Consider the following 24,636-nt stretch of genomic DNA (forward strand, 5'->3'; position numbering starts at 1 on the left):
AAAATGCTTTGCATTTTTTTCATTTAAACAAAATAATTTCTTTATAACCATGTGAAATTAAAATGTTACCTCTATAATAGACTGATTATGCAAATGGTGCACCTTCCTCCCTGGCTTATGTATTTAATTTTCTAAGAAAATATGGGGATGATGATCTAGCCATGGATACAAGTAGTTTTTATTCCAAAAGTATTTTAATGATATTTTAATTTTGTAATTCCATACCCCAGTGATGAGCCTTGCAGTATTTAGAGAAGAACTTACAGGCAGTGAAATTTTCCAACATGCTTTTTCATTTTGTGGTGGCCACTGAATAAGGAGCTCCTGTGTTCCTCACAATAGCCCCCTCCAGCTCATCTCTCCTTTTCATTGCATTGTTACAACCATGCTGTAGTTGAAATGACTCCCTCCAGGATGCAAGGGAGGGGAAAGAGGTGGAGAGGAGAGCAAACAGAAAACTGGATGGATTTTGTTATTGTATGGTTAGTCTAGCATCTGTTCTCATCTTTGAAACATTAATGCCTTGGCAGGACAGCAACTCAGTAAAACTAGTGTAGTGGGTTGAGGCTGGTTTCTAGTTTTTGTATTAAGTAAGTTCATTTAATACTCCCTAATGCTAAGAAATGTTCTGTGACAAAAGCCAAAGTGAGAATAAACATAACTCAAGTATTACAAATGTACTGATTTTCACTGAGATTTATGCCAAACTGTTGTGTTGCAAAATGCTGTTCGGAAACTTAGGTGTATCTTGCCTGTAGGAAAATGCCTAATATTAGTGGCAACATTAAACCCACTGCAATCTTTCAGCAGCAAAATATTTAAATCACTGCAAATTAAGGCAATTTCACTAAGTGCTTCAGGCAAATATTGCCTGTGGGAGCCATGCATGTCATTCATAAAACAGCTTCTACATCATCTTGGAAACAAATAATATATTTTAACATTTAACATTTGCCACCATGTTAAATAGACACTGTGATACTGTTTTCCTGTTCAAGTGGGGAAAACAAGGCTGTTTCTTCTTTATCTGAATTTATTGCTATGTAAAAGAGCCTGGCAGTAGGACCCACCTACCAGTGAATAGTAAGGGACAACCTGCACCTGTGGGATTAGGTGCAGCAGCAGGAAGTAAGAGCACTTGCAGTATATAATTAACAAGGATTTTAAATTTTTTTTTCCCCAAACAGCATGTTCATCTTGCCAGGTTAACTAGTGATTAACCCTAAAAAAGAATGTGCTGAAGCCTACACCCTTGTTTAAACTCATTCACTCGCCAGCGTATTCAGTTACTTGTGTAACCAGCGACAAAGTAACCCTATTTACAACTCTTAATTTCCTGGTATTTTATTTGATGTCTTTGTGTTTCCAGTTTCTCTATTCATCTCTTTGTCTGGTTCTCTTTCATTTTCAGATAGGCAAAACAGCTTGTCTGCTGTTCTGAATAAAACAAACTTAAAATAACTTTCTATCATAAAAAACCCACCTTTTTTCTTGGGGAAACTTTCACACAATATTTTTTTTATATTTACCTGGATAACATACCAGGTTACATTTTTCTCCCAAAGATGTGTAAATAACTCTCATTAACTTCAGCAGATGTTCTGCCAGAGATTCAGAGAAGATTTTTTTATGGAGTATGGCTGTGGAGACTGGAATGCTTTAGTCTTTTCAATTAAATGCCCCCTGTGACAGTTATTTAAAATATATCTCTGTTTCTATTTGTTTGTTTTCTAAGGCACATGAAACTTCTTGTTGTTTGTTTGTTTGTTTAATTCTGTGTTAACTTGGGTTTTTTCTGATGCTTAATAATTTAAAGCAGATCAATAAAGAATAGTGTTATCAAAGGTTACCAAATATTACATAATCCCTATTAAAAAAAGTTAGAACATTAAATATACAGCATTAAAGCTATTTTGATTTTTATAATAGTTTTCTTTTCTTTTTCCCCATGTTTGGAGAAAACAAATATATTCAATTCATGCATGAGTCCTTTGCCCACTATGAGCAAAGATGATTAACCTTCAGTGATTTTGGTAAGGTTTAAACAGACATACTTCAGAATATTGATAATCTGCCTTACCCAGACTTACTTCTACTGAAGTCAGACACTGTTTAAAAGGAAAATTAATTTTTTTTTCCACAGCAATTTCAAAGATAATTATCCTGCACACATTAAGAAGGATGAAGTGTTTAAAAGAACTGTAATTCTAATTGGTAAATGTCACCAGCTGTTGCAGTTACTCTTACTTGTGTATATTCTTTTAATGATTACACTCCTGTACCACAAGCTACATGAAAATATATTCACTAGGTGTGAAATTCCCATATGTCACAGCTTCAAGACTAGGTAAACATCTCAAAGATAAGGGAGTTAATGCTGATGGGAAATGTTACTTTTTTTTGCTTTGGCTGTCTGCAAGATGAACATTTTTTATTGAACTTAGTAAAAGAAAATATTGTATTAATTGCAGAACCACTAAGTTTTAGAATTCAGTGGAAGATTCATTAATACACTTGAATGTATATCTTCAAGAACTACAGAGAGCCTTTCATTTACTAGATTATCTCCTTCACCTATCTCTGGAGATTTCAAAACATTTAAATATTTTAAAAATATTTCAAAATATCTTTCCATTATTCCTCCAAGTTATTTCTAGTCTAATTCCTATAAATTCTGTATCAGGTTTAAGAAAGTTCATAAGGTTTCAACACTGATTGTATTCTCTTGTGCCATCACAAAGAGTATGCTAAGGCAAAATATGGAGTTTTCTGTTTTAAATCTGCTTCATTTTCTAATTTATCTTAAGAATTTCTATCACATTATAGTGAAGGTACTTTTTTATGAAGAAGATTTATTAATTTCTGCAAATCAGGTTTTCCAACAGAAAATGTTTTGTCTATTGAAGTCTTAGATTTTTTATTCTATGCTTAGGATTTAGGTGTGTAATGCAGATATAAATATCAGTGGTCCTGCTTTCCTCTTAAGAGTTTTATCTAAACATATATAGATGGGATAAGTTTTTGCAATAAGCTTTCATTGCCTCTGGAATGACCAGTCCAAATGTAGGAGATATTTCAGTTTTTCACTCTGAGTTTTGGAAATGCTACAAGCATCTAAGCTGGCCATGATTCTACATTTAATGGCTACTTTTGAAAAATGAAACTGCCATATATGCACGTGTATAAATGAAAAAGAAAATCTTTTTATTTTGGAACATATTCCTCTATATTTCGGTGGTAGATTCAGGGTAAAAAGAGTTGAACCTCATAAGCCAGGAGGTTTCACTCACTGCAGCATTGAAGAAAGAATGTTGTCATCCTGTTACTGTAATAAGATGACAGCAGTTTCTGGACTAGTTTTAGTATGGACATGTTGCACCTCTCCTTCCCTCTTGTGCTCAGACCTGTTCATATAAATAACAAAATATTACATACAAGATAATAAGAAATAAGAAAAACAGTTGAATACTCACTTGCAGACTAGAAAGGAAGCCTAAATATAAAATAATATATTAATATTTTAACTATATGAGCATGTTCATGCATACATGCTTTTAAAGTATGCTAAATATTTTACTGTGTTGTTCATGTCCTATTTTCAGACAATAACAGTTTCTAAGAAATAGACATGTCTTATGCTTGGGAATTCAGGGGCTGAGTATAACTGCTTTTGTCCTTCTTCCTTAGAACTATTAATTATTCTATCTTAGCAAAATCTACATCCTCTACAAATTTTAAGGCCCATGTTAAAACTATAATACTATACTATATACTATAATACTATAAAACTGATACTATAAAGTATTACAGAATTTAACATTCTTTTGCATGCCAAGAACATTATAAACTACTGTTTGGGAGTAAGTAATACTTTAACAAGCTCGTTCATATAGAGGGCATTTGCAGAAGACTTCTCAGAGTGCCTGTGTGCATTCTTGGTTCCCGTTAGAAGAAAGTGAACTCCTTAGCAGCTTTGCATACACTGCCAGGAAAGGGCACGTTGCAGGCTGTTAGGAGTGTTATTGTGGAACAACTTTTCGTGAGTACAGAGATCCAGAAATCCCAGCTGGATTCTGGAGCGGTTCAGAGGAGAGAGCAGTTTCAGCCACCGCTGTGCCCGCACAGCTGTAGTGCCACACACACACACCATGTCCTAGGGGGTGTGGTATAGAAATTATGCCTGCTCTGATATTCACACAGAACTTCCATTGGTACAGGAAGGGAAAAATTTTGGTCCTTGCTCCTCCCCTAGCCATCCTCTGGGCTGACTGCACCAATGCAACAGTTTACAAAATATAAGCAGGACTACACTCAAAACTGCCTTTTTATGCCATTGCTCTCAGGGATGTGCTTGAGCTTAGTTTGAATTGCAGTTAGTTGAAGCTAATGTCAAACACAAAATTCAGCTGTACACTGGAAGTAAATTAGAAGAAATCTTAGGCAGTGAAAAAGAAGCTGAATGCTTTTTTAAGTATTTTATGAATGTGATAGCAGGATTTGGATCTCCACACTTGGGCTGGAGTAGCTATCTATGAAAGCCTCACTATCAAAAACAGGGGAAGATGTCCGAGTTTGGCACTGATGTTTCCAGAGCCAAGACTTGATTCAACTGCATATGGCAATGTAGATTTATGACTCAGAGCTTCCATAAATTAAAACATGTAGAACTACCTTGATAGTGAAAGTTCGTTAACATGTTAACTAACCAGAATTCACAGAAGGTATTGTTAATGCAGTTTGTACATCTATGAACGTTGTAACATTTGTTTTCATTATGCTTAAGTCTCAGTTTTTGAGGGGTTTGTTCTTCTGTTCCCATTACTTTCTCCCCTCACTTTTTTTCTTCACAGAAACCAGGAATGGATCTAGCAGACACCTACATTATGTTTGTTCGGCAAAACCAGGATATCCTTCGAGAAAAGGTCAATGAGGAAATGTACATAGAGAAGTTATTTGATGTAAGTAACTAGCCTTGCAAGGTGTGCTTGTATCACTACTACATCAGGAGGGATAAGCTGGACTTTGATGGTGTTCAGCAAGCTGTTTAGATATTCTTCTCTGTTGATAATTTTTTTTTGCTCATATTTTCTGTGTGAAACTTAAGTGCTAGAGGATAAATAAAATTGGTCTAATATTATTATTTGAAACAGTAATTTTTCCCACTGTGAGTAGTCCAATTATATTCCATCTTTTGATTTTAATTTGTTAATGGAGAGGATTGGATTGGTGTGGTTTGTGGATTGCACTGCCGACCAAATTTTGCTAAATTAAGAAAATTAAGAATTAATTACATATCCCTGCCTGCTGGTATATAGAAGGAGTACACAGATGCCAGGTACATCTGTGGGTTTGGCTGGTACTTCTGCAGAATGACTTTCAGAATTTTGTTTTATGGATTTCCAGTGTAAGACGTCTAATTTCTTGAAGTTGACATTTATAAACAATTACTGAATTTTCAAACTCATTTTCAAATTTCTAATCTGACTTCTGCAAGTTTAGAGTAATCCTCATCCTCAAGGTACACGCAGTCATTTTCTTCAGCTTTGATAACTTCTGCAGCCTTGTTCCATTCATTCCTTTGCCCTGATTCCTCATCTTTTTGTTAGAAATGATCACATTTCAGTTCATTCAAGTTCTGACTACTAATTTATGTCTATTATGTCCTTTTCTTAATTGGCTGAAGGGGAGACTGTAGGCAGCTGAAATAGTACCTTCTGTATAAATTTAAAGCACTACACATGTAAAATATATGTAAAATAAAAGCTGGGCTCAGTTTACATGACAATTATCTCAGTCACAATTACATAGGAATTTGAACAGGAAAAGAAGTCATCTCTAGCACTGTGAAATGGAATTTATTACAAAACTAATTCTGGAACATAATATAGGCTTTGAAATGTATTTATTTGTGTCATCTCCTAAGTATTTTAGGAAGCTTTGCTGGCAGTTTAATTTAATTATGCAAGTTACAGCAAATGTTTTCATAACAGCAATTCACAGCCTTTACTGTGACACTGCAGTTGTGGCAGTCACAGAAGGTCCCATAACATAGACTCTCAGCCATGGTATGTCATGTCAGTGTTTGTTGTTTGTTAGGCTGGCTGGTCAAAATAAGACTTAACTCTCAGATTTTATATTTCCAGACACTCCCAGGCATCTTTACAAAACAAAAAAAAAAAAAGTATCATCTGTTTTAATAAGCTAAGTGCTAATATGTGTGAAAAGAATGATTTTATAAAAGCTTTGATGCCCTGCAGGGGTAGAAAAATTATCATCCATCCAGCTGGCACCTTCACAAAGTACTAAAACCGTATTAGCAACTTCTGCTTCAGTTTGCTTTTGCAATGAATCTGCAAGCATATGTTTCATTTTCAAGTTTCTAATTTTTTGTTTTTCTTTGGGGTTATTTTTGCTTATGTTGTCATTTCCTGAATGTTAATAAAATTATCTGCCTAAGGCCAAATCTAACTCTCACCGGAGGGACCACATTGACTTTTTTGAGGTAGTGGGATGGGACTGATTTCGCTGTGCCAATGTGGGGCACTGGCCAAGGCCTGGGCATGGTCTGGGAACTGTCAAGGGATCCAGCACAGTTCCTGGCATGATTTTGGCTCAGCACTAGCACACGGACAGGGCTTCAGTTGGGCTGAGTTAATATGGGTTCAGGACCTCTTCTGAATTTCATTTCAGCAATTAAGCTTTTCAGCACTAGAAGACATCTCCTGTATGGACACAAGTTCTGATACAGCACTTGCCTTTGAGTTTGCAAATCCTTCTCTATCCCCTTTTACTCAGTGGTATACATTGTATGCTGCTGTGACCAATGCTAGTATCTCTAAGAAAAGAAAAAATATATACATAATGTGTATTTTTTGTATCAGATATCTATTTGTGTCTTTATTTTTCTTTCTACATGCTGGTATCACATTTCTGTGTAACATCACACTTGGAGATATTATTGAATGGACAGATGCAGCATTAAAAAAGCATTAACAAATAGGGAAGCTCATAGCATGCAGAAATGTAAAACAAAGTAATCTCAGTCTGTTAATTCACCTTTCCTGACATTAATTCAGATTTAGAACATTATGACTGAGCAAGATTTTGCAAATTATTTTTGAAGTTTTTTTTAGATTATTGTTATTATTATTATTTAGGAAAGCCTAGGTACTCTTTTTATAAATTCAAATCTGTCAAGTTATATTTCAATAAAAAGAATAAAATATATGAACTTTTTTTATGTAAATGTACTTGAAGCCATTGGACTGGCTAGAGCTGTAGATCACAGCTGCTTTCCTCTTAAAACACATTGAATTAGTATCAGCTAAGTAATCATCAGCATATTGAAAGAGGAAAAGTACACTTTCCTCTGCTCCAGCCAGGGAAATACCTCATCCAGAATAACAAAAATCCCTGACTTTTCTGTGTGCTAGAGTTCTTAGTTATAAATAAGAGAAGATCAGGCCTGAGACACGATTTTAACCCCACAAAGATGTATAATTGCAAACTGTTTATTTCCAGATATCACTGACTTGATCCGGGCTGCTATATGCTAACAGCTATTAGGGTGACCGAGTGAACAGCTTGTCTGTCACACAAGTTATGTGCACAACAAAGATAATTTAAATTTAGGAATAATATTGATACAAGTACAAGTGCCTGACAGTGAGTCACAATATGTTAAAGCTAGGAGTTGTAACATTTTTAATCCAGCTGAGTAGTTTCAAACTGGAGAGAAGACTAAAAAATATGTGGTGTTTTATGGCAGTGTTTGGTAAGCCTATAAATGCAGTGCCCTGCTATACAAAATATGAAAATGAGGAGAATGGAACTTCAGCTTGTTATATGAACCCTTCAATATGAAAGAGGTTCAAATCTATGCTGATTTTGAATGGGCTGGTAGTTTTTTCAGCACCATTTTTAAACCATTTAAATCTTGTGCTTCAGTGTATCTGCTGATCATGCAGCAGAACCAATGTGGATTTTTTTTTTCCTTCATTTCCACTGAAAAACCCAGCTCCTGGACACATTTCATTATTACCTCCTCCAGAAGGAGTACAGACAGCAGGCAGAGTAATATGTCCAGGTGCTCCTGGTAGCACTGGTCTCTCCCAGGTTGGTGTGCTGCCTTCCTCTTCTCAAAACCAGGCACCAGGTTTGAAGGCACAAAGATTTTTCACTTGGTCAGTTTACCAAAGACATGGGAATTTTTGCCTCCCTTTGCAGTATGGGATATGGTCTTCTTCCTAAAATCAGCTGCTGAGAAGTTTGCTTGTCAAATTCCTTCTGTCACAGGGATTCAGGACATTTGTCTCCTACTGTCATGCAGTAACAGCTTATAGCTGAGGGCACAGGAGGGATGGAGAGTAGTGTTTATTTGTTTTTAACATCACAATTCTTAAAGAGCACTTGAAACGTTTATAATCTATTGCCTGTGATTAAGCTCTGCAGTAGCTCTGGGTTAATGTTTTAGAAACAGTATTTAACATTAGTTTTAATTTTTTGTAATAATTTTTTAAATATTTGTTTTCAGAAAAGGCAGTAAATCAAGTTGGTGAATGGAAAAATTAAATATTTAGAATATAATTGTACAAAACTAGAATAAATAGAGAATATTATTAATTATTATTAATGCCTCTCTTATCTATAAAGACAATCCATTTCATGGATAATGTAATAGCATCTGTGCAGCCTACCAAAAAACAGTGCTATATATCTGATCACAAAATTATCAGATTTTAAAAATATCCAACTATGAAGTTCCCGTGGGATCTGGTTCTACCTTTTCAAAATCAATAGGCCTTTTACCATTAACTTTAATAAATGAGTGCTGTGTCCATAAACATGCCAGGTTTTTTCCATTGGCTGGACTTAGATTCATGTTTCTACTAGAATTTTTAAGATGGGACTAATAAATCTTAAGGATTTTAATATATATCAGACTTGTAAATTAAAAACTACTTCCTTTAAACAAAATTGGATTTTGTTGACAAACCTCTTGGAAAAGCATTTTTTTAATTTTGCATACAGCTCTTGTAAAAGATCAATGCAATACTTACTTTCTGTAGTAATGTCTAGTTCCTAAGTGCCACCTGGGTAGATTCTCATTTTCTTGTACCTGTGATTTGCATGTGAAGTATGGCTATTCAAAAAGAGTCATTACGGACACTTTTGCTTCAGATTCCTTCTTGGTGTGTTTGCCATTGAGAGCATTATCTAACAGGTTATTTTCTGTCTGTTGTGGAAAACTGATGGTGTAAACAGATGTGTGATTACAGTTTTATTAAGTCTGTATGTGCAATGAAATCTTTATGCAATTAGTGATTGCTGCTTTGAGAAATAAAAAATAGTTTCAGAGAACAGCTTTAATGCATCAATGTTCAGCCATTGATACAACTGAAAGGGCTTCCAATAATTTCTGGGAAACCTCTTCCCAAGTGTACCATAAACACATAAAATAGTTGGAGTGCACATCCTGGACAGGTGAGCACTGGCAAAGTGATACCCAGAGTTATCTTGTACCAGATGGCACCTGTGAGCAGATGTTGTCCATGTCCTCTGGTGCTAAACTGGTGTGGTGGGATGCAGTATTCCTGCTGACTTTGCAGGGACTGCCCATGTGGGAGGAATTCCTGCAGGGTGTGCCCTTGTTTATGGTAGCAATTAACAAGCTGTGCAAGAGTTGTATATGGCAGGGAACTCATACAACTCTCTTTGGAGTGCAGAAAGACTGAGCGTCTTCATAACGCATTTAAAAGATTAAGCACTCCATATTTACATTGCTGGTTTTGGCTTTTGTATTTCAAAAGTTCAGATGTAATGGGATATTCTTTTTCTGTTGAAAAACTGCTTGTATTTTGCCTGGAATGTTTATTAAATGCTAGTGGTGTTCCCATATTCCAACCATTATTTTCATTTTCCATTAGTAGCAGGGATGGAACAATTCAAGTTCAATGATGTACTTGAGATTATTTGAGGTCTTAATTATTCTTCAAAGGTTATTATGATACGTGCTCTGCTCATTGGCTAAATGGAGATATGAAGTACTCATCTGACTAATTTCTGTTTGCCAAATGCTTTATTCAATTGCCTAATTTCTATAGATTTTCTGACCTATTACAAAAAAAGTGTTTAAAAATGTGCAAATTGTGGTGTTACAGAGCTAAGAGGAACACTTAATTTAAATTGAGTTTTCAGTAGTAGCAACTCCTTCTGCTGCTTATGGCTAACTCAGAAGCACTATTTTTGTAGTATTTAGTAGTCAACAATGTTTTTCTAGAAAATTTCAATTGTGGATTTTTTTTTCCTTATTCTCAAATTACTTCCTGTCACACTAGTTTTAATAAGTAATCTTCACTTTTGTTGTTATGTAATTATTTGCAAGTGTGTGATTTGACAAAAGGTCTACTTGGTTAAAGGCCACATTTGAATCAAAAGCTGTGTTTGTATTAACCTCTGCGAAACATGAGAGGACCGTGCCTAATTACTTAAAAAAATACTCAACTAAAATGGATTGTAGCTTGTTGATCTTCTTATTTCTTTGATAACTCAGAGTAATCTTCAAGAAATATGTGGGCTTCTTTCTCAGATTCTTGAAATTTGATCACAGTGCAAAATTGTCCTTTGGCGCAAACCCAGAAATACACATCTTTGCATGATGCACCTGGACATATGTGGCAGGTCTGGTAGAATCAGCTAATTAACAACACAGGCTTAAACAGGCACCTCATCTGGCAGTGTAGTTAGTTGCCTGATGGTGCTCAGCAGGATTTGGTAGTGCTTTTTATTTTTCTATCCTAATGGTCTGCTGCCCACCTAATTTTGCCTTATTGTCAGCCACTACTTACCGCAGCTTGAGGCCCTCCCAGGAGGCTAAATTATTATCAAAGGATTAGGGAGATGTAGCCTTGCAGCTCTGACATTTCTGATTACTTGTCTATGCCAGAACAGTAATTAGCTGTGACTAATTAAGAAAAATGTTCCTGCCATAGAAAACCATTTAAAAGAACCGAGAAGTAGAAAAGCAATTGAAAAGCTGAGCAGTGCTCAGATTTGCCGATGCTCTTTAGATTTTCACCAAAGTCTTAACTCATCTTTAATTACGTCTCTTACTTTATAGGGGAAATAGAAAGCTCGTGATATGAAAACCACTCTGTAGTTGTCTTGTGATCTAACAGAATTTTTTGTCATTTTGAAACAGTTTTTTCTCTTTTGTAAAAGAATTTTAAAGAAAACTGTAGGCAGTGTCACTGAAAAAGTAAGTTATATTGACATGATCAAATGTAGGAAACTCTTCTGCAAGATAGAAGCAACATCTTGCAAAGTTACTGTTCAAAGTCTTTTTAAAGTTCACTAAATTATTCCTGATGTTTTCAAATAGACACCTCATTTTTTCAAGGTAGCAATCTCTATAAAAGAAAAAAAAGTTCATTTGAAATCTGAAAAATGTAGCCTCCCTCTGTTTTCATTTAGTGTAGAAGTTTTCTTTGATTTTTTTTTTCTGGATTATGCTGAGAAAAAGAGTGCCCACTCTTAGAGGGTGCTGATTATGCTGCTATGACTGCAGCAAAGCTCAGTTCTGTTGAAATCAGTACAACCACAACATACTTAAAGTAAAGCATGTGCTTCAGAGTTTCCTGCTTCAGGATCAGAATATTCAGCACTTTGAAAGCTGTTTTATACTGCAGCTGATAGTGTTTTCTCTAGAGCAGCACAATGACATAATATGACTGTATTTATATGGCTTTGATATGATACACTTTCACATGTCTTCATTCTTCATGCCATTCTTAATTCTTGAATTTCCATTTTTTTGTGTACCACACAACCCAAAAATATACAAAAATTATTTTCCCAAGACATTAAATATCCCATAGTCCAGTCTGCATTTAGTATTCATGGAATGGATGTCTGACACCTTTTTCACACCAATTCAATCATATTAAATTTTTCCAGCTGGGAAGTAAGAAACTATGAAATGGATATTTTGATATCTTGCTAAAAGTGCTCTCTGGGTATAAAAGGAAAATAGAAGATTATTTTTAGGGCACTAAAACTCATAGCCTGATATTCGGAATTCCTTATACTCCACCACCCCCTAAGTTCCCTGACTTGTGTGAGAAGCTCACATTTTTAGAAAGGAAATAAAGAACAATGAATAAATTCCTCATAAAAAGAAATTTTAAATGGGTGTTACAAGTCACAACAGGAAAAATGAGGGGAAAAAAAATCCTAAACTTAATATTCTAAAACCCATCTGATTTTTTTTTCCCTGAGGGAAGTTTTTCAATCAAATAGAACCACAAGGGGTTTTTGCTTGTTTCTTTGGGGAGTGTCTATAATACTGGGAGTTTCCAGTACAGTTTCCTCATATGCATTCCTGGTATATACTGTTCATTCATTTATTAACTTAGTTATTATGGATCTATCCATCACTCACAATATCCATTCACTAAAAACAATAACAATTCTATCTAATAAAGGAGACCTCCTTCCAACATCCAGGCCCAATTTAGTCCTTTAACCTTTTTATCCCACTTAGGCATAAAGTAGCAGCATCTCATTCCAGGCACTGCACTTTTTCTTCTTACCTAGATGGCTTGAAATGTGTCTAGCAACTTAATAGAATCAATTGAGCATGGACGACTATAAAAATATAAAATAGCACTGAAACTTCAGATGAGGCTGTCAGTAAGTGTTAACTGTGGCTGCAGCTTTCACATTCTACACAGTCAAGAGAAATCAATAAGGATTGTACCATTTGTATTGTCTTACCTAATGTTTGTTCACCATGAAGTGCCAGGCACAAGCACCATCTAGGGAATATTGATTTCTTGATGTACTGTAATTCACACATGTAAAAACAGCAGGAGAACCTTGTGGCTTCTCAAACCTTACTTGCAGATTTGATGTTTATACTTGTATTTCATTTGGGTCAAGCTTATTTGAAAAAGGAAGGTAAAACAAAACTCTTCATAAGTGTTCACAAATAGACAAACAGCCACATCGTTGATCACATTACAAGGAAAATACTACCAGAAACCATAAGAATAATCTGGTTTTACTATAACGAGTCAGGTATAACACAAAGAGGTTGCTATGTTACAAATCAGAATAGATAAGGATGCTGCAGAGTGCTCTGACACAGATTTGTCGGTGGAAAGAGCTTCTTCACCTCTTCAGTCATGGGAAACCAAAGCTTTAATGGTGGTTTAAATGTGCAGAAGTGTTGAACTGTACAGATATAATTTTCTTTAAATAATTTTCAGGTGTTTCAAGGTATATTTTCTTAATTTACATTGCATTGACTTTCTTTTGCATTATACTGCACTTAAAGAGCAAGGGAAAAAAAGTAAAAATAATACAGATAAAAATCAGCTCAAAAAACCACCCCAACACAGCTGTAAAATTTACATAGCTGAAAGAGTGTTCATGGGCAACAGGGTGTGGGATGGAAAGGAGCAAACCAGGCACCTGCCAGTCCAAGGACATTTCATCCAAAGAGAATGGGGAGGAGAGAAGCAGGAGGGAGGTAGGAGGCTGGACCTCTGCTCCACATTAGAGCAGTGTAGTGCCCAGTTGCTGTGGTGTAAGAGCTGCAGCAGTGTGCACCTCCCTGTCAGCTTCACAGCTACATCCAGCTCTGCCACATGGCACTGCAGTAACATAAAGAGTCAATGGAGGAGTCAAGATTGATGAGGTGGAAAGAAATGAGCTGCCTGTAAATATTCACTCAGAACGGTTTAAATACTGTAATAAAAAATATGTACTTGACCTCACTCCACAGGGAGCAGGGAGTCTTAAGCAGAAGATTCTAGGACAAAAGGTACTAACGTGAGTGTAAAAGCTACAGCACAGATTCTGGCCCAGTTTCAACCTATCTCAATTTTGGTACTGAGATGAAGAATATTCTTACTTAAGGGAGAAGCTAACAGGAGATCTCCTGTGGTCCCTTTGATGATATCTCATTCCAGGGAGTGAGAAGTCCCCAGGGAGTTCTGGATGAGTGGGCTAAAGGAGAGATGGGTGTCCTGATTGCATACCTTGCAGGCAGAGTGAACCCAGACCTTTAGTCTTACTGAGGGCCACAAAGATCATACAAGGGCTGGAGCATCTCTCCTGTGAGGACTGGCCGGGAGAGCCGGGGTTGTTCAGCCCGGGGAGGAGAAGGCTCCAGGGAGACCTTAGAGCAGCCTTCCAGTACAACAAGGAGGCTTATAAAAAGGGAGATAGACTTTTTATTGGGGTATGTAGTGGCACAACAAGGGACAGTGGTTTTAAACTGAAAGAGTGTAGGTTTAGATTAGGTGTTAGAAAGAAAGTACTTACTCAGAGGGTGGTGAGGCATTGGAACAAGTTGCCCAGAGAGACTGGAGATGCCCCATCCCTGAAAGTGTGGAAGGTATGGTTGGATGGGACCTTGAGCAGCTTGGTCTAGTGGATTGGCAGGAGGATTGGAACTAAATTATCTTTAATGCCTTTTCCAACTCAAACCATTCTATGATTCTATAATGTTAGGCATTCACTTAGGATGACTGCTTAGCATTTGTACAGCTAAATACATTTGTAGGGCTTTTGAAACTAGAGCCTGATAGCAAGAGGCAAGTGTTATATAGAGTAAAACTTGGTCATTTTGCATTATGTTAATTTGTTTATTTTGAGGATCCAAGCTGGCTTTCATTTCAGGGTCACTCAAGTGATGTTTTCAGTTCTGTGCCTTGGAGGATGTTTGTGGATATAGCCAAATTGCAACACAACACAGTGTAGCAAGACTGACAGTGTTTGCTCCACGGAGTTTAGCACCAGAATAACCTATGGAAGTTTTGTTCACAGATGCAGTGTGTATCCAGAGTGGAGCTGTTTATGCTGTTAGTCTCTCACAGTCAGGAGCATCATGCCAGTACCTACTGTTTCAAATCAGAACAGTAACATTACACATCTCCAGATATGGAAGGAAGTTACATGTGGCTAATTTTGCAAACTTACAGTTTTTCAGCTTATCTGCCATATGTGAAGAAGCCAGAAAAACAAAAAAGGTCACAAACATTATAAAGTAGCATATATTGTAAATTGCTGTTTAACAACTAATATGAACTACAGACAAATATGAGTATATTTTGCATTAAAAGTGTATATTTATTTGTCATTTGGCAGCAACTCTATAACAACTGGCCATCTTCTAATTAGAAGCCAAAAATATAAAAAAATAACTTTCCTTCTAAAAGATAAGCTTTTCATACGTTAGATGTGCTTTGGTTTTTCAGAACTATATATTCTTTTTGATCAAGAATTTCAAAGATGCTTAATATGTTTTTTAATGAGACATGGTTTTTCTTTTCTTCTCATTAATGATTTCTGAAAATTAATTTTGTTTCCTTTTATCATCAAAGTATCTCATCCAACAACTGCTCACTTGTTTGTTGTCAAAAGTCTTTCTGAACAAGGTCTTTCCATCAAGGTTTAGGTGACTTTTCCTGTGAGCTCCTTTCCCTTTCCCCAATGGCTTTGGGAGTGGCAGTGGGAATCCTTCATTCAAATAGGCAGAAAAGAGACTGGCTAGAGACTAAAGTATTTGTTCTTAAGAAAAACAAAATGCTTTCTGAGCTTCCTGGGAGGCTGGAGTAATGGCACAAAAAAAGGAAAGGCAAAAGAAAGCCAAAGGAAGCATCCCACTGGAAGAAAGAAAAGCTCTCTTCCTTGGTCAAGTAGTGTGCAAGAAGCAAGTTCTTAAATCTACTAGATTAAAAAAACAAAAGCAAAAACAAAAAATGGAGGTTGGAGGGTGGAAAGGGTAGGAAAAAATTAAAGGCGGGGGGTGTGCAAGTACCCAAACAGTTTGTAATTTCAAATCACTAAACTTAGGAAATCTTGTATCAGAAGTTTGAGTGTTGAGGCAGACAGTGGTGTCTGATTCCTTTCTCACCTCTCCTTTCCTGATACATATGCCTATGACTTAGGCTAGCATTTTTGCACATTCCTAAGATAAAGTTCAAAACATGACTTAGCATTCCAGGCCCAGAGGAGGAAGCAAAACATGGAAGCTGGATGAAAGCCTGAGATGTTTCCAGGAAGGTTCCTGGATAAATGGTGCCAAGCATTGGGAGGGTAAGACGCTGGTGAGGTGAAAGAGGAATGTGTCAGAAGTTCAGGAAACACAGGAGCATTGCAGCAGAAATAAGTGACACAGGAATGGGAAGACTTCTGGACAAGTCCTTGAATGAAAATGCAGGAAGGGACTTCAGCGAAATGGGGAATAGAGATAGAGTTTCTGCACTTGATACAATATTGATTTAGTCTTTGGCATTTTCCAGATCAAGGGCTTTTAAATATCTGATTTTTTTTTGCATAGGGAAAAGCTTCATTTGTTTGTCCTTCCTGCTAATCCTGTGGTTCCAACAAGGCCAACTCCATGGATTTTCCACTCATACTTACTTTAATTGTAATTCCTTTCAGTTTATCTTAAATAGAAGTTCCTAGGGGAAAAAAAGATGCAAAAGGAATAAATGTGGTGGCATCATGATGACCCCCATGACTTGGGGGGTACTTTCAGAGTTACCAAGACTTCCCAGCTTTCAGAAGAGTGTATGAACTTATCATTGCTGAGATAAAAATCCTCATTTAATTGGATGATATCTATCTAATTTGAAAAATCTACCTAACTTGAAAATAAAGCTATAACTTCTAAACCTCTGAGTATTTTCAAAAGCACTACAAATGACATTTGTGTCCCTCATTTATCTTTAGCATTCAACAAAGGCAATCAGTATGACTACTGATATTTTGCAAAAAGGGAAATAAATTATGAAACTTCTATCAGGTCCTTTTTTTCAGCTTTTTCTGTTTGCATTTTTAAGAAATAATTAATTTTTTTTAAATGTCTTAAAAGTTCCATGGTCTACTTGTAGTGCTGTCATAAACTTGAAGCAATATAATAGCATTGACCTTTAATAAAAACTAGGCATTTTAGCACTTAAATTTTAACATGCTCATGTTTTGTCTTATATTAGGTCATTATTGTTTTCTCATTTTAGCTTATGCTGCATTTAGAGTACAGTGTCTTTAGTGAGAAGTGTACTTATTGTTACTGTTTCTGGTAGGGCAAGGAAAGCTGAAGGAAGTAGAAACATCCTGTTGTTGTCTGAGCTACTAAATTCCTGATCAATAGTGCGATAAAGGCTTCCCCAGGAACATAAAATGCAGTTCCTAGAAAAGCTGTTCCCCTGCCATACTCAGTGGAGAAAGCATTCTGACAATGCCCATTTATCAGGAGCAGTCAAGGTATAGAAACTCAATGGGGTCTTGTGGCTTAGGCGTTAGGGATACCAGCCCTAGAAGGACTAAGCCATTGTGTATTGCTATGTATTGAGCCTCCTTCCAGGTGGCAAACAGCTGCACCTTTTTATAAATCTTCAAAAATAAATTTGAAGTGCTTGCTTTCAGCCAATAAGTGTTATATTTAATTGAACCATTCTGCGAATGTTATAGCTCAGACACCCAGAAAGGTGGTGAATATTTATTATATTTGTTTTGTGTTTCCACCAGTCAGCAGAATAATGAAATTCCTTAACTACTTCTCTTTAACTTGCCTGAAGAAAGCACGGTATGTTGCTAAATCGCTTTTCACTAGCCCTGCCGAGAAACAACTTTAATCCTTGTTAGAAAATTGCAGAGTCTGGGCCTGACAAAGAGCTCATGCCTGGCGCATTGTGAGCGCTGGGAGCGGGGCGAGGGGAGCCCTTTACAGCTGCGTGCCTCCAGCCCGTCTGAGCTGGACTATTTAGGCCAGGAGGTTTGTCAATTCCTCCTCACAATGGAACGAGTTTTTCAGTGCCTGTAGCTGCGCCGAGCCCCGTTGGGGATCAATGCTGGCCATTCAAGCTGCACCCTCTTTCATTGCTTTGGTTTGTTAATTTAAGACTAAAGGTCTGCTGAGGGGGTTTAGGGTGTTTAAGAAAGCTGATGAACTGTTTAAGAAATCTGATGAACTGAGAGCGTTTATAGCCCTGGTGTGGCAACTATTGGCACTGAGGGAGCTGTGTCCTTGTTGACCCTCTTGTTATTAAAAATGCGCAAGTGCTGCGCTTCTCAATATTTCAACACTCTTTCATTGTCAATACCACCTTCTGAGCCCTTCAGCTTGTTGCTTGCTCTAAAGATCTTCTTAGATTGGGTTTGAAAACTTCACCTTAAACACTAGATTAGACTGATGTTCTGTTTTCCGTGCTCCTGTTGATTTGTTGAACCTTCCCAGGGCTGGAAAGCAAGTAGCAGCTTGATGGGGAGACGGGCTGCTAATATGATTTACCAGTGTACAGTCATGCACAATAAGTGTGAATAAATACAAGGGTCTCACAGAGTCAACCCCAGCCTTTCCTTTTCTCTTATTTTTTACTTTGAAAGAGGTATCTCAGGAAAATGAAGTGAGTAATGCATGCCCTTACAGGAGCTGGATGGGCTGTGAATAAGGAGACAGGAGGAAATAGCGAGGCAAACATTTTTGTTAAAGTGGTTGGCTGCTGTTATCTGCTGATTTGGAAAAAATGTATAATAAACACTTACTGCTTTACTCTTGCATAGACACCAGCAAAGAATGTGGCAGTAGTACCAAATAATGAGATCTGCAAGAGATGCATTGTCCTTTCACTGCTATTGTTACTAATGGGAAAGTTACTTTTTCTTAAAACTGGTTAAAAGCGATTGTTGTTGTTGTTGTTGCTGCTGCTGCTGTTTTAACTGGGTAATCTCAGGACAATTATCCAATCACTGAAGTTTTGGGGTTTGCAATAGGTTTCCATCAGTCACAAAAGATCCATCCCTGCCTCTCTAACCTGCTCATGGTTGTTAAAATTGTATGGCCTTGAATTCTCTGAGAGGAATTTGCAGTGCCGTGCTTTTTAACAGACTCAAAAAGAAGTTATAGGGAAATATTTATTTTCTTGTTATAGAGTCCAGTAGATTTAAGTTTATGCAGCTTCAGCCTATACTAAGTCCTCAAAACTAGTGGATACAAGACCAATCATTAACAAGAGTCCTACCTACAAGTACCTCTGGGAGAATTCTACAAATATACTGCATGTGATTTTTATTAAAAATACTGTTAAAAAATAAAAATACTTTTTTTTAATAATACAGCAATCATATTTTTTCTGAACAAGAGGTGTTGACAGAAGAGCAAGTATTGTAGTATTATTTCACAATCACTAAATTAAACATTTGTACTGAAAGTTTAATGCATCAAAGCTAGTCAGGACAACATATTATATTGCTTTCATTCATAACGTTGAGTAGAGAATTCATTTCCTTCAATGTTTTAGCTTTGTTTTCAGTGTATGTAAGAATATCACAGGTATGTAAAGTCAGTTTTTTTGCATCCATCTTAAATAAGTTTCCTGGATGGGCTTTAAAACATTTTGCCAGAAAACTGGAACAGTCTATTGTCAGTAATCTGTCACTGTTCAGTGCTGTTGCATGGGAAAATCAGTCTCAGAATTTTCAGTCCTGTCTGTAGGTTGCTTGTCTGCGCAAGTTTGAGCCCGTTCTGTGTTCTACTTGATACAAACAAAATACATAACAGATGCATTACTGGAAAATATCAGTTTTCAACAAGCTCCCCTAGCAAAATAGTTCTCTTTTTCAGGATTGTGTTTACAATTAAAAACAGTAGGGTCTGAATGATAATATAATTTCTTGGCTTATCTTATTGCATTTGGGTAGAATGTTTCATGTAGGAATTTTTATGTTTATTTAGATCAGTAGAGTTCCCCAATTAATAAGCACAATTGCATTTAATTTTCTGGACATCTGTATAGATACAACACCTGTCATATAATTTACCACTTAGCAACAAATCTGTCACATTAAAAATATTTTGCAGGTACTTACAAAGGAAATCAATACCAGCATGCATGTTAGGGATGAAATAATGTAAATAGAATAAGAATGTCATTCAGTGATCTAAAACCAGTATTTTATGAATATCTAATCAGTCCCACAATTTAGTGAATAAATCAAATTACTTTTATGAAATTTGTAGCTGTCTGTCTTTTCTGTGCTGCATTTTTTCCCGTCTGTAAAATAGTAAATTAATAGGAGAAACTCTAAAAAGTAAAAGTAATTTCTTTTCAGTGACTTATAATTAAAATAGAATTTAACACATACCAAAAAAACCCAGAAGAACTATTATATGAATATCTAATTTCAAACTCCTCTTAAAACTGATAGTTATAATGTGATGAGACTGTTCCCTGTAAGGAAAAGGCATTTGTAGTTATTTACTATATGTATTCCAAGCTTTTTACAGAGAGCTACATTTTGATGGAAGAATTCTATTTCTTTCTTTTGTTACATCCATTAGCAAATAATTTGTCTTCATATTTTCAGTATATATTTTATTTTATTTTTTCATGTGGAGGTGGATAATGAGACATGTTAGATACTTCCTTTGAATTACTCTCACAAAATATACCTTGCCTAACATGCTGCATTTTTAAATATGCAGGATTTCCTCTCTTTGCATATCTCTGTATTTTGCAAAGACACAGGAAATTATATTAGAAAAGAATTTAAGCCTCTTTCTTGAGGGAAAAGAGACTAGAAACAGCTATGACACAAACTCTTTTAATCTCTCACTGTTAAAATGGAAAAAAAATCCCTTCTTTTTTACAGTTTGACTAAATGACATCTGGTTGAATTCTACAGGAGGGGGGAAAATGCAACAACTTTATTTAGTAAAATCTCTTCTAATCCAGTTAATGTGAAAGAACTATTACAGTAGCTATTTGGAACTGAGCATTTTTTTACAGTAACATAGACTCCAACAGCAGAGGGCTTATTCTTAACCCATCCATTTGTGAAGTGTTGAGTGAAAACATACCCATGCCTAAGACATAAAAAGGAAATAAGGTAGGCTGTAATTATAATTAGTAATTAATGTAAATCAAAACCTTAATATGGTTATTTTGAGAAGGGTGGAGTAGTGTTTTGATCATATTTAAAAACAGTTTCCAGGGATTTTTGATATTTTTTATTTAATGATGAAGTAATAAAAAAAATAAAAGAAAGAAAATAAAACATTTCTTATTCTCTGGTACTGTTTTCTTGTCTGGATTGAAAAATCTAGTTATTGTAAATTCTCTCTCAAGATAGCCTACCTGCTTCTATCCTGGCTGTTTCAGCTGTCAATTCTCTCCTGTAATTGTGTCTTTAATATCCATTCTCACTGACAGATAACAAAGTGCATAACGCTATTTTGCTTGAATATGTTGCAACTGAAAGATAAAATGGCAGGTGCTAATTCATGTAAAGAATGGTTTAGGTCAAGTTATTTCCTACTGACCCATGCAATTCTCATAACAGGAAATTATATCATTGTTGACTTCAAGTGCTGATCTGTGATCATTTCAAAGTGTTTCATTACCTCTCATTACCAAATCTGTTAAATGAATACTGCGGGGTTATTTAGTGGTGTTTGTTGTTGGTTTTTTTTATCCTTCTTTTCAGCAATGGTATAGCAACTCCATGAAAGTCATAAGCATGTGGTTGGCTGACAGATTAGATGTTCAGCTTCACATCTACCAGCTGAAGACTCTCATCAAGATAGTGAAGGTAAATAAAATATGTTTGCATTAGACTGCATAGTACAGAGAGAAAAGTAGTAAAGTAAGAACATGGATGATCAACCCAAAACTTAAAAAATGCGTGGGTTTAGGTTGGGATTTTTTTCCCCCCACAGTTGTAGCAAATTCCAGGAGTAAAATAACTTACTGAAACCCCTAATGTTAATTATGTGTGCAATTGGATTTGTTATATATTCTAGATTTAGGAACAATTAAGATAGTTCCAAGGATTTTTGCAGCTAGCTGTACAGCATTGCTGTATGATTATTCTTACTAAATTATTATTTGTCTTGTTACTGATTTTTTGTTGTACCTGAATAATTTTAATAGCGTTCCTTCTCCATTTTCCCACTTCTCCTAAAAATAGGAACTATTTTGTTTTTTATGCACATGTAATTACTGGGCTTAATTAAAAACAGTTTTCAATGTATTAAATAACATTTTCTAATGTTTCATACTCAGGGATAAGTAATAATAGAAATACAAATCCCTTCTCTTCAGTCCTCACTCATTTACATTGGCCAACGTCAAAAGCTTCCAAGCAGAGTGTAACATGCCTTGCAATAGGCAATTATGGGTTAGCCTACCATAAAAGAAAGTTTGCTCCTAACTCCCTTTCAGATCGTAGTTGATACCCTTAGGGAAGAGGCAGAAAACCATTTCAGATTTTTTTCCTTTTAATTCTGTCTTGTTTAACTTTGGACATTCTTGTTATCTGTACAAATGTGGAATAAGAAACACCTGTTGTCAGTGGTGACCTTGATTTCTTAAAAAAATTTCTCATTAAGTTCATGCAAGACTATAAAGTCAGAAGCCTTTTAATTCTTGGTCACTGGAATTGCAACTGCAGCCTTCAGGATTCACTAGCAAAAAGGAATGGAACAGAGAGAAATGCAAGAAAACAGTCACAATAATGATGGCTCCCTGGAACACCCAAGCTTAGCTTTGCTGGTTTTGACCTTAACTGATTTCTCTGGGAGCAGGATTTGGCTCTTCTCTTGACTGTGTGCCCAAATGGCAGAAGCAGTTTGCTGTTCCTTGTTAAAATGAATGGCTCTTGGGAAAAGTTTAAAGCTATTCTCAAATGAATCACAGAATCATAAAATGGTTTGGGTTGGAAGGGTCTTTAAATAATACCTAGTTCCAACCCCTCTGCCATGGGCAGGGACAACCTCTCACTAGACCAGGCTGCTCAAAGCTCCACCCAGCCTGGCCTTGAAGACTTCCAGGGATGGGGCATCTGTAACTTAATCTGGGCAGCCTGTTCCAGTGCCTCACCACCCTCACAGGAAACACTTTTACAAATGTCAAATCTAAACATACTCTCAGTTTGAATCCATTCCCTTTTGTTCTCACTCCATGCCCTTGTAAAAAGTCCCTTTCCGAGGTAGCTATCATCCTCTGAGGAAGAAGATAGCTGTTAGAGGATCTAAAACCGGTGCCCCATGAGATCTGAGAATGGGCAAGCTAAATTGTACAAGAGAAATACCACCAAGCAGATTAAAGGAAACTCCTACAAAACTGAATTTCAAGTGAATGGGCAGCACTGCCAACCTACCTTCCCTCTGCCACCTGGCACACTGGTTTAGCCTTGTTCAAAAGGGGGAGGCTCCTGCTGGAGGTGGGGACACTGCTGCTGGCAGTGGCCTTTCTGTGCCATACGTGTACCTGGTTTGCTCTGCGTGTAAATTCCAACTGTGTTATTCCATGGCACCTTCTGTGGATATTAAAGACTGAAGAAGATTATGTCAATCATATTGGTTCTGGAAAACAGAAAATTTTGGTGGGTGAAGATAGAACTGGTAAAACAGGAACTCAGCAGACAGGAATCTGCTGGGAAATACAAAACAGTGGTTCAAGAAGAGTATTGTAAGAAACTTTTCCTGCTGTAGCCCAGATGCAGAGAGATGTGGGGAAGCACAGTTCCTCCAAAATAGAGTGAATGAATGCATTTTTGTGTTTGCTTTAGGAAAAAAAAATAAACAAACAAATGAAACCAAGGAAAAAAAACACACAAAAAACCCCATACAAAGCTATTTTGCTCCTGTTGCCTCTTAAAAATATTAAAAAAAAAAAAAAAAAAAGAATAAAAACAGCAATAAAACCCCAAATAAGTAGGAGGTCATTTTTGAAGGACACGGGATGAGTAAGAGAAATATAATTCTTTCAGATCTGGATGCAACAAGAGTAGTGGCCTCATAAAGAAAGCCTAGAAGAAGAAACATTGTTCCCTTTATTCTCTTTAAAGGCTTATGATGGCATAAAGGTTTCATTAGATGTCTGAGACACGTGCAGAGGGATGTGACTAAAGAAGGGTCAAGGACCAAGAAAGTTAGGCAGAAATGAAAAATTAAGCTTGGAAGTGAACATTATTATCCTGCAAAACTATGTCAAGAGAAGAGCAATGTCTGAACCCCAGAGTGCTGGCCTGAGAATGGGAAGAATACAATGTAAAAGTGAAGGAAATTGCTGTAGGACCTGTTCACAGCATCAAAGCAAATTGAATGCACAGTGTTATAAAAAGGGAATGCAATGGTGACACTTGAAAAAGACCAGGCAGGGTACTCTCAGGAGTGTATGAGCAAAACATAAGCTGCATCCATTGACTCTGACGTTGACCTGTGAAAGTCAAATAAATCTGTCACAGGGATTCAAACAAGGTTTAAATAATCATCATAGTAGCAGAAAAAAAATCTCCCAACTGAAATGTTACCCATTTTGAAAGTGGTCTTTTGCAGTTCTGTGAAGTTTTGCGTGAAATCTTTTCTTTCTCTAAGGGTTGTACGTGGTCTCCTCCTCAGGCAAAGGAATGGGCCTGATAGCCCTTAATTATCTTCCATTTTCTTTTCCCCATATTCTCTTCCAAAACATTGAGAATTTGTAGTGATAGCATACACAAAATAAGAAACTACCTAGATCAACTTGTCCTTTTTAAGCCTTTAAGGGTAACATCAGGAAAGATTATTTCAAATGTGTTACAATTTAAGAATAACCTAGGTGATTTTTCCATGTGCTTACTTGA

The 24,636-nt window shown here is 36.4% G+C and overlaps 1 protein-coding gene across 4 annotated transcripts in view; it reads left to right on the forward strand.

Moving 5' to 3' along the window:
• Nucleotides 1-24,636, forward strand: part of CADPS2 (calcium dependent secretion activator 2) — a 285,443-nt gene that overhangs the window by 259,127 nt on the left and 1,680 nt on the right. For all 4 annotated transcript variants that reach the window (XM_059471758.1, XM_059471759.1, XM_059471760.1 and 1 more), the window contains 2 exons: nt 4,851-4,958; nt 21,499-21,603. In XM_059471758.1, coding sequence (XP_059327741.1) covers nt 4,851-4,958; nt 21,499-21,603 — 213 coding nt within the window. The remainder of the gene's footprint in view (nt 1-4,850; nt 4,959-21,498; nt 21,604-24,636) is intronic.

Source organism: Ammospiza nelsoni, chromosome 5 (assembly GCF_027579445.1).
Source record: "Ammospiza nelsoni isolate bAmmNel1 chromosome 5, bAmmNel1.pri, whole genome shotgun sequence".
NCBI classification, from domain to species: Eukaryota; Metazoa; Chordata; class Aves; order Passeriformes; family Passerellidae; genus Ammospiza; species Ammospiza nelsoni.